Source organism: Crassostrea angulata, chromosome 10 (genome assembly GCF_025612915.1).
Source record: "Crassostrea angulata isolate pt1a10 chromosome 10, ASM2561291v2, whole genome shotgun sequence".
Lineage (NCBI taxonomy): Eukaryota > Metazoa > Mollusca > Bivalvia > Ostreida > Ostreidae > Magallana > Magallana angulata.
This window is the reverse complement of record NC_069120.1, coordinates 3,867,001-3,878,356: the sequence shown is the minus strand read 5'-3', so window position 1 is coordinate 3,878,356 and position 11,356 is coordinate 3,867,001. Positions and strand designations below refer to the sequence as shown.

Below are 11,356 nucleotides of genomic sequence, written 5' to 3'. Positions count from 1 at the left end.
CTTTGATTACATAGTAGGTCATTATTGTTTTCGATCCTCAATATCAAAGCTCACGACCCAAATCGTGCTACCAAACTGGTGTCAGAGATGCGTGATTTAAAGTCAAAATAGAAACCCAGTGTCCACTGAACAACTTCAAAAGTTATTTTTTGTATTTTTTAGATTATCAATAATGACAGAGACATAATAATGTTTTTTATGTCTCTGATAATGATAAAAGATGAATTGTTTGAACAGAGAAACTAACTACAAAGTTACAAATGTAAAATTAAATCGAATTTACTTTCAAAAATCAGCTACAATGTCTGTCTTCATCTCTTGACCAGATAAAGCTATGCTCATTAATAAAAATAATGACATAAAATACAAGGATTGGGTTTAGGCTTTACAGCTTGGTTTATTGATAGCAAAAGTTAATGAACAATCTGAGATTGGATGTACAAATCCTCTTGCTTTTATCAAGAATGCAGGCTTTATCTTTTAAATGTTGGTATGGTACCTAGAATTATCATGCACATAAACTGATTTGTACAAGTACTAATGATATTAATACAGCTATTAGGATGTTCTCTACTGTTACAATTATGTGAAAATAATGGACAGTGGTCTCCGTGAAACCTCTGATGAACATTCATAAGAAAAAGATGAATATGCATCAACTGACAACTGTTGTTTCCAAATATTGACAAGTTTATGGAATGTTAAATTTTGCAATTGTCTGGAATGAACAGGATAAAAGGGTCTGGGCTACATGACAAAAATAAATACTGATAGTTTGGCAACATTGAACTGACATTCACAACAGAAATCAAGAAAAACACTGCCCGTCAAGCACCAGGCTGACTCCGATTATCAAGAGTGACAATACAATACATGCCTTTCTATAATCATGGATTATTCACAACGATAAATTCTTACAACCAAAGAAAATTACACGGTTTAAGATATAACATTCAATGTTATATAGATTCCCAATATATACAAATTACAAAGAAAAATACAGATAACAATGCTTAAACTTTCAATATACTTGTACAGAGCATATATAGATAACAACAGTCTCAATATAATTATTTGATTTGAAAAGGGCTTTAATGCTTGTAACATTAAGGTATATAAGAATATAATTTAAGTCAGGTTGAAACCATAAAACTTAATGACAATTTCGAAGTATGAACTGTTGTGATGGACAACTGAATCATTTTTTTCCGGAAGTGAATACATGATGTGATTGAATGATTTTGAGACAATTCATACAGATTCACAGATTGACTGAAACATCAAGTTTCTTCAACATATTGATCCATGCTATTAAACTGGTTTCTTTTTCTGCTTTAACCTTGAGCAACGAATAAATTATCAGAAGAAGGTTGGTATGGCCATACCCACTAGCAGATAAAGAGATTTTTATTACAATGATTTACACAATAAAATCAAACTGAGTAATACATGTATACTGTAATTATGAAAAAAGGGGGAGTAACTGCTGTCAACATGTACAGAGATATTGTATACTCACACTGGAATGTTAAATAGTGTAAAGGAGAATAAATAAAACAAAAGTCAATGAACATATGAAAGAAAAAACTAGGTAAAAAGAAAATTTGATGAGGTATGAAAAATGACAACCTTATTCTTAACTTTGCTGATTTAATGCAAATTTTAAATTCACAACCTGTTCAGCAAGAAAAAAAATTAAAATAAATGTAGCCAATATGGCAAGGGAAACCCCTAAATTATATATGTAGCTAAACATTCATATATTCAAGGTGTCAGTACCCTTCTTTTTTAAGGATCAAACACTTAATGTAACACGTAAAATCACAGACTACATCCTGGCACCACAACCTCTACTTCTGGACAGAATGAACAAAATGAATTAAAAACAGACAAAGACACCAGGAGAACTTCCTTTCATAAAGAAAGTAACAGACACAAAACAGGTCAGAGGGAAATTACACAGATATATTGTGTCTTAAATACTCACATCTTCAATTATCAAATTGAATTTGTAATCTCACAACCCGAAAAAAAAGATATTCATTGACATTATATATTGAAAAAAATTCTATTACATGAACAAGTAAATCAAGCTCACTATGATAAATTCATGTATAATTCAAAAAATATAGTAACTACTTGGATAATCTACAGTTTCCCAGTGTTATCAGTATGATAATTTTAAGTTCACAAAAAATATCATGATACATCCAATAAATATCATGTGAAGATAAAGAAATGAACACAAAGACACCAGTACAGACTACACTATTACCACACAGCTTTCTTAGAAAAGGTACTGTCAATGAAAGCCCAATGCTCATTATTCCACATTCTCTTTGGTTAGGAGGAAAGCTCATTCTTATCTATAACTATCTTTTTTAACTCTGGCTACAAAACCCATGTGACCTGTTGGCAATGAGTAACCATGCTAGGGTCTCCCTTCAACTCACTTGAGCATACGACAAGACTGGAGGAATGTTAGATACAAAAGTTGGAGAAAGTCCATTTTTGCTTTACTTTCACTTTCAGTCAGGTCTTAATGTTATTTAGATGTGACTAGTTAAATGTCTGTCCTTCAACAAGGCCCTCCACCTAGCTTACAAAATGTGTATGAAATACTTGACAGCACCACAGAGTGGTGCTAAGGCAGCAGGTGCCCTGACCAGCACCAGAGACTTATATGGCACCGCCAATACAAAGGGACTAACAACAACAGATCACAACATTGAGACAAGGCAGGGACACTCCAGAGGTTCTGGCAACTCACAGGTTTAAGTATTGTCAGCAAGTAAAACCACAGTACAAACAACTGCTATGTATGGTCTCCAGTTTGGTCCTTTCACTTACATTTGCAACAAACAGAAAAGTTCTATAAAATTGAATCCTATTATAACTTATAGTAATGCACATGTGATTTAAAGGTCCATTAATTCCTGTTAGATAGATAAACATTAAAATTTGTAAAAATGTCCTTTAAAAATCCTGCAAAATTTGGGGCAAGTGCTGGACATTTGCAGACTTTTTTCACATTGTGCTTCACAGTGCTTCCAACAAGTTCTCAGAATTTCGTTTTCACATCCACAGTTTCCTTTTCTTGCACCGCATCATATGGCTCCCCATATGAATTACTCCCCGTCTCACTTCGTCTAGCATCACAAGGATCTCCATAAGATGAGTTATAAATGACACTCCCCCGCTCGCTGACTTTCACTGTGGAGGAGGAGGTTCCCTTGCTGGAGGTGGACTTGACTGATCCAGGTACAAGGTAATCGTCCTCTGACACAAGCACATGCTCAGGGCTGCCCACAGAGCGATACCCAGTGTCCTCACTACCACAGAAATTGTCATTAGACCTGGGAGTGCCTTCACTTGTCCCCTGCTCTCCCTGTGAGGGGCGGGTCGAGGCTTCATCCGACTGCTCTCCATTCACTCCGTTCACCCGCCTATTGTCACTTTCAGACTCAGAGTCCTCAGAGTCATCCTGATACACATATAACTCGGCAGCCTTTGAACTTCCATCTTTTTTCTGATAATCATCAATATAAATGTAACCTTTCTGAGGGATGGGCTTTGGTATGTTGAGTCCCTCTGAAACACGCCCTCTTTCATTCTCCATCCTCTGAATCAACACCTGGATCTCATCACTGGTAGCATAAGCCAGGTCATTCTTCTTGGCTCTGTTGTTTGGAGCCTGGAACACGGAGGCATCCCAAGGGGCATGGTATGGATTAGCGTCCAGTTTGGTCTCTGAAAATTTTCTGACTGGTGGGGTGGCTGGAATACTTGGAGGAGCAGGGGGTGGTATCTTAGGGCGGTCACTAGGAAAAAATGACCCCATCGCTTTCCCTGGAGTGAAAGGAGATTTGTTGTCCATACTGCCATTAGGTTGAGCCACGCTCTCATAATAGTTCCCGTATTTGTCATCTCCATACTGCTCCTCTGTGTAGCGTTCCTCTGTGGCTGAGGAAGGGAATGAGGAAGGGATGACAGAGCTGGGGGTGGAAAGAGGGACAGGGTGGGGCAGCATGGGGGGCTTCTTCCGCAGCTTCCCTCTCCTGCAATCACAAACATATAAGTAACGCTTAAATCTAACACCTGTATTAAATGTTGTACCACTTTACATATACTTTTATAGGCATCCTTACCTGTGCTTGATACAAATGATGATGATCACAATGATGAGGATGACTACCAGGAGACCAGCCACAGCGCCCACAATCAGCCCGAGGTCTGGAAGAATAGGAATCAATGTTAGTATTGGTACAAAGTAAATCATCCAATCACAGAGTCAGTACAATACTGTGTCAACATGAAGGTCTAAAATGATGCAGACAATATCAATTCATATCCATAAAGCAAATAACATGGTATACTTAAGTTTTGTTGGCAGATAAAAAATATGTTCAGAGGGCACACATATTTTAATACTGGTATATCTTTCCTAGTTTGAAAAACTGAAGTTCAATTTTGTGTGTACTTTTAACAGGTCATAAGGTCATATTTATGACATCATAATGAAGACACAAATTGCATAAAGTTTGACTGATGCATAAATAGGTTCAATTAAATTATGATTACATGCATAATTTTGATCTGACTATCTCAAACTTAAACATAAGAAATGAATGACACTGTCCAAAGGTTCACAAGGACATGATCTTGGTTGGTATGTGATAAACTCTAATGAAAAGATCTTTGGACTTCACAGGATTTGTTAAGTTCATATTCAAGTAATTTTTTATCAATGTCATTTATTTCTTAATTAAACACATGATATACATAGCTCAATGCATTAATGAACTAAAAAAGATAGTTTTCAGAAATAATTTGGCTATTTTACAAGTAGTAGAAACAGTGATGGCTTTTTTCTCTGTATAATTACATGCTAATCATACTGAATGACAACGATTGTTCACTGAAGAATCATTAAATTCTACCTCATAAATTGTAATGTAAATGTCACTATACGATACATTCTAGCCATTACACAGCTAGGTGACAGCTTCGCATCATTATGAATTCAGTGTGCTAAATTCACACTGCAACTAAAGCAGTGTAATTGTAGGCCACCGCTGCATGATGAGGAAATTTGACAATAGCAATAGCCCACAACAAATTTCAAATAAACAGGAAGTAATGGACACTTACTCATGCGGTCAATCAACACCACCACAACAAAAGCTCAGAAGTCAGGCAGACATTATAATGCAAGAAAATGATACCTATATGTTAATTATAATTCTAGAATCCCAGCTTTTTAAAGAAAACTAAGATATACAAGACTAAAGTACCATTAGACTTACTGTCCACCAACATGGGGAGTTTTGTCCTGTATACGAGGAATCTGAGACTGGGCACTACCTTGGTCACACTTCACTGACCACTGACATAATATTGACTATTACTGTCCGTCATGTCAAATCACGACCACTGAAAGGTTATTGAGGTCAATGAGGGCACCTGCCTCAGAAATTCTAGTGAAACATCCATCATCCCAAACATATACACAAGCTCTTAAAATAGGGACCACAAATACCATCAGAAGTTATATGAGGAATTCTAAAGAGGCAGGGAAGTAAATTCATCCCAAACAGGCTCCATATGATAAACAATGTGACTAGAGGTATAGATATGAAACTTTCTCTGTCAAATTATCATAATCAAAGATGAATAAATTTATGAGTTAAAAAAATGATATGATAATTAAAGTAATTCAAGTTAACAGATAATTATGATCTACATGTATAATAATGTGTGTAATGTTGGTGCTCTTCAGATGATTAAGAATTGAAGGAACTTGCTTTTACATATTAGATGATATTGCTATGCTTATTTAACTTTTTGTATGGACAGCTTGGATCATATTCCTCACATTGACATATATGGTCTCACATTTGCTTGTTAGGTAATCCAAACAACTGAGTCATGAATTGACCTGATACCTCATTTCTGCATTAATCTCATCTTTCAGTTGCAAGCCTAGAACTCTGAAAGCTTACAAAATCCAAAATGAACTTACCACCATTTTAAGATTCAACTGACAACTTCTGATTAAAGCTCTGTATTAATGATACATCCTTAAATACATGACAAGTAAGAGGTTAATACATAATCCCATAGTCCATGTAGTCAGTGACATTTTGGGCAATTTCTCCGGTTATGTAAGGGAGTACATGCCAGCTCCAATTAGTGATTAGTACCGGTTTATTACCATATATGGTTCCTTTGAATATTAACATTGCCTGCCTCTGATACATTGTTGTACTTCATCAACTTGATCATTTTGATTTAGTCTTTAAAACAATTTGACAAAGCTAATATTTTAACATTTTATTCCTCTTAACAATAAATATTGGAGAATTATAGATAGCAGTTCTATATCAAGATAGCAATACCAATGTACAGAAGTTAGATAATTACCAGGTAAACTAAAGTTACAGAACAGAGATAATTATATGCTATAAGACCAAGAAAATTTTGCAAATGTTAAAACAACTAATTTGTCCAATATCACAGAACTGATGCATTCTATATTTAATAATTCATTTTTTTATTTATTTTTTTTTTAATATAGAATTGAGTTGGATAATTTTGAATTTAATATGAAACAGATATGATATGATTTCCAATTATACAGATTAAAACAGAACCAAGATTATGTTTCATGATACATATAATGGTAGAGAACTGAGATCATTTCAGTGCACATAAGGCGATGCAAACACCATGCTTAGTATGTGGAAGGTGCAGACGGTGAAAGTAGGAATCTGGTGATAACAATCATACAAGGAAATAATACAGCCAGGTCTCTAATGTATCTGTTTATGGCTTAACTTCCTTACACAACACCAAGGTATTCACTCCTTTTCATTTAGTGCACTTACTTCCCTAATCTATTGTTTATGATGCACATTATTTTCTTTTATCAATAATCTTTAGAGAATACGGAAATTTGATTAGACAGAGATAAAAACTTTGCAGTCTCAAAAAAGGCATCATTTCTAAACCAGTTGAATTAAAAGGAAATGGTTTAAAATTCTTTTAAGCAGACCATAAACAGACACACCACCTCATATCTCCAATCTTGACACAATGCACTTACCAGGCCATTCAAAACCTTTAACGATCAAAACATCAGTTAGATGACAACTAACGTTATTGGTTTAGATTACTGTGATGCACCAGTTTGACATATAGAAGTCATTATTGTACAATGCGTGCAGTCCTCAGTTATCATTACAACTTACAATCACAGACCTTTTCAATTCTTATAAACATGCATGTCACAGAGCTCCGAGAATCTTACCTTTTTTACTGAGGACGGTGTCGTCTGTCTCGCGAGGCTCATTATCTTTACCAGGTGACGGTTTCTCCCCTCCATCACCAGACGGACCAAATATGTCTCCTGCAATGTACAGATTTCAAGGATAAAATACTTGGGACTATTGATCTGAGAAATTAAGGTCGTTGATGAAATGTTAATGTCCCCTAACCTGATGATTTGGTTGAGGTTTTGTGCTCGTATGCTGGGGAGGTGAGAGGCAATGGAGGCCCACAAAACAACTGATTTTCTGGTTGACTGCTTCCACATGTCACAATCACATCTATATTAGGTACTGTGGCTGCAGTTATAACAGATTTCAGAATTTAAGGCAAATTGCATACAGCAAATAAACAATCATAATCTTACAAATAATCCAGTATGGATAATTGGGACACCCATCAAGGATAAAAATCCTCTGGCTCCTGTACGTTGAACATGTTGGAATGGTTTGATCCACTTACCTGTCACCTCCAGCCACACCTGAGTGGGGTACACCCCAGGCTGGTTGTACAAGGACATTCTGGCATAAGGCGAGGAGCTGTAAAACACATCTCGGAAACCTTTCTGGAAATAATTGGACTGGCACCGTAACGACTGTGACGTCGCTGTGTCTTGGAGCGATACACGACTGTGGGGCTTACAGGAAGTGATGTCATTGTAAGAATGGAGTCTCAGATCAACGGCACGAAACTTGAGTCTGGCTGGAGAGTCACAGTCTGATGTGGTGATGGCACAGGAACAGACCCGGGGGTCCCCTATGGCACCTCCGTAGCGAGAGCCATTGTACAAAAGGGACACCGATTTGCCTTGCCTTGAAGCCTCTGAACATATATCTATAAAGGTTTCCTCTGAAATCAAAGAATATAAAACATAAGAATATTTAAAATTTCTGAAACTTTCACTCCTATTTCAGTTATTTGCATGTTATTCAGATATTTCATCTTTATTTTGCATCCTGTTTTGAGCAGTATATACTAAAATCTAATATTTCACATATACATATTCAAATACCAGTAGATCTATAATTTTTTATAGGATGCAAGTATTAAGTTTTCTTTTATCTTTTAAATGTCTTTTCCATGTGATCATTTTTTAATTAATGCTTATTTTCTAAATATGGGTTATCAAATAATGAAATGAACTAGTTTAAGATATTTCACAGTTTTCAAAGACATAAATACACCAACTACCACTTATAGTACACTACATACATATGGTGTTGGGGTTTAAAGTGGGATATCATAATTAAAATAAAATACAAATTTTTAGTAATTTATTTTTGTCCGAGTTACCTTTGATACAGCTGTAGGTAGCTGACACATAGTTGGTCTTGTCTCGGTGACTGCAGCGGTTTCCAAGGTCTACTGACTCTGCCCTGAACCACCCACAGTTCTGGTACCCAGAGCAATTGTTAAACACATCGAAAGCCTTGCTGTAGGAGAACGGTTGACTACAGTCGCCTCCGTTGTAGCGACAACATTCCTCGCTACTCTGACACATCACATCTGGGTTCTGTTTGATGGCTGGACACTGTGCCGAGGTCTCTTTTGCGTGGTAGGTTAGATCCCGGGGAGCCACTCTCTTTCCTCGGGGACAGTCCATTCTGTAGCCAAAATCACAGCGCCCCACACAAGCTGTAGCCGTGTGATCATCCTCCTCAGTTTGAGCTGATATCACTGTTAACAATTACAGCATGAATTGTAATGGTGCCCCATAATTATCATGTTACCAGATTAATCATACAATATTTAGTCACTACTCACAAATACATTCACGGCATAGCGTTTAACTGATTACCATTATATGATTCCTTTTCCAACTCTTAATTTAAACAATGAATTCTAAAATTTAAGTCTTGTTCCAGTTCCATGGTCTGAATTTTCTTAACTTTTTATCATCAATGAATTATTTTTTACACCAACCAATCATGACATAGCATAGTTATATATAGCATATAAGCATAACATATAGCATAGAAGTCTGTTTTTACCAGCTTTCTTTCATATTATATATGCTACAGCCTACATCTCTAAATATATAAAATAGTAATTCTGTGCTTTACTTTTCTTTACATCTAATAAAATATCAGAATGATCCATCTGTTTGTACTACAATGTGATGATAAGATATCCAGATGACCAGATCTTTTTTTTTTTTTTTAAATTTGGTTTTTAATTCAGAAAAGTTTCATCACATGTATATTCTACATTTTACTATACATCAAAATAAACATGTATAAATTTTGAATTTCTACACATTACTGACTTGAGTTGACATTTTCCAAACCAAGCATTTTGACATCTATACTCTGTTTACACATGCAATGATATGTGCCATGTCACAATAGGCATTAGTCATAACATATTCATGCATGTGTAGTATTTAAACCCTAAGGTATTTTGTTATTTTTCACAGTTGCAAATCTTTATAGACCTTTTCACAAAACACAGTCTGAATGAATTTAGTAGTGATTTTAGAGTTAATTTATAAATATATATATGAAAGCCATTCAAACTCAGTTAAATGTTTTGCTATTTCCAGCATTTGTTACATGAATTCTTTTTAACAAGATGTACCCTTACGCAATTGTGTAGGCAACTGATTGTGTAACGAATTTGTGATTGAATTTCTACAAAAATTGTTCTCTTTTAGTTTAAGGTGGGGTTTTTTTGTCTGCATTATAAATTTAAAGTAAATCACAATTTCATAATGTTCAATAGCAACCTTTTTTAAATGGGATTACATTAATTGTTTAATCAACTTAATGAATCTGAAGCAGGTAGTGTCATTCAAGCAGTATTTACACTGAATAATAATTTAAAGTAGAAAATTATTTTTTAGTTTAAATCCAACATGATAATGATAAATACAGAATTTTAATATTTCTCAATACTTAAAGTCTTATCATTGGGGAGGCGCAGCCTCCATGGTATTTACTCTTTGCCTGTTAGTACTGTGAGCTTTAAATAGACTAAAGCGCAGAGTAAGTACAAGCTAAAGCTAAAGAATTTCTAATGCTAAACCTTTAATCCTCAATTTAAAAATTGAGGGCGTTCATTCCTAACCTATCAAAAAAATGTGTAATATTTGATCGTGTCTATAATAAAATCATTTTGCATGTTTCACGTAATAGATGGAGCTAGCCCTAATGGGTAGAACAGTAAACATATTACTTGGGATCACACAGTTTCTGTCAGAGATTCATGCATACACATGAACAGTTATTAAAGTTCAAGTAAAAATTCTACATTCAAAATCAGTTCGTATTTTTGCATGGATATGATCAATTTATTGTGCAAGTTGATCTAACTATAGTAATGTCAAAACTTCTGTTTTTAAAGTACTTGGACAACACCACAACTGGCTTTTCTCTGTCACACCTGTTTTCCTATTCGAATTTTATGATCTGCATTTGTAGTCTTAATTCTTTATAAATTATATACAAACTATGAAGGTACAAACCTGACAAAATGACCACAAGTATAAGCCAGACTTGGTGGTACGCCGGCCTCATCATTCCAAAGTTTTTACATCGCGACCCTTCCCACTATCTGTGACCTCCCAACAGGAGAAAGCGAAGTGACCGTGGTCGATTCAAGTGAAAATCAATGCCCCTGCTTTCTTGAAAATTCTGTTTCACGACAAATAGAGGCACTAAATTACAATTTCAAAGTATAGACGAACTCAGTAAATCCTTCATACAAAGCTGTTTTTGTTTTTGGTTTCGTTCGCATCGGCCATTTTCACCTGGGTACCGGAACAGGAAGTGAGTTGTATAGGTGTGATGTGAAATCGTTACCAAAGGACTATGTGGCCCAGGGTGGAAATGAAGATCTATTCATATTTGTATTCAGTTTCATTTTTTGAATAAAGGGAAAATAGAATAAGATCCTTTTAAAGATTTTTTTTTAATTTAAGCAAAAAGTTAGACTTCTGACTCATTTATTATTTCGATTGTAACTTGATTTCTATAAACAATCAAATAAAGCAAACAATTTTAAAATGCATAAAAAAAGATTGTAATCTCAA

The 11,356-nt window shown here is 35.1% G+C and overlaps 1 protein-coding gene across 2 annotated transcripts; it reads right to left on the bottom strand.

Annotated features, from left to right (window-relative positions):
- Nucleotides 1–372: 372 nt before the first annotated feature.
- LOC128166090 (uncharacterized) lies at nucleotides 373–11,092 on the bottom strand. Of its 2 annotated transcripts, XM_052831013.1 has the most exons (8): nucleotides 10,790–11,092; nucleotides 8,620–9,003; nucleotides 7,789–8,175; nucleotides 7,497–7,625; nucleotides 7,310–7,408; nucleotides 7,106–7,120; nucleotides 4,149–4,233; nucleotides 373–4,058 (listed from the first exon to the last, which is right to left on the bottom strand). In XM_052831013.1, exons 1-8 carry the CDS (start codon nucleotides 10,842–10,844, stop codon nucleotides 3,062–3,064), a joined length of 2,151 nt encoding a protein of 716 aa, XP_052686973.1. In that variant the 5' UTR covers nucleotides 10,845–11,092; the 3' UTR covers nucleotides 373–3,061. The 2 variants fall into 2 exon arrangements, with proteins under 2 accessions (XP_052686973.1, XP_052686974.1); XM_052831014.1 differs by lacking the exon at nucleotides 7,106–7,120.
- Between the last annotated feature and the right edge of the window lie 264 nt (nucleotides 11,093–11,356).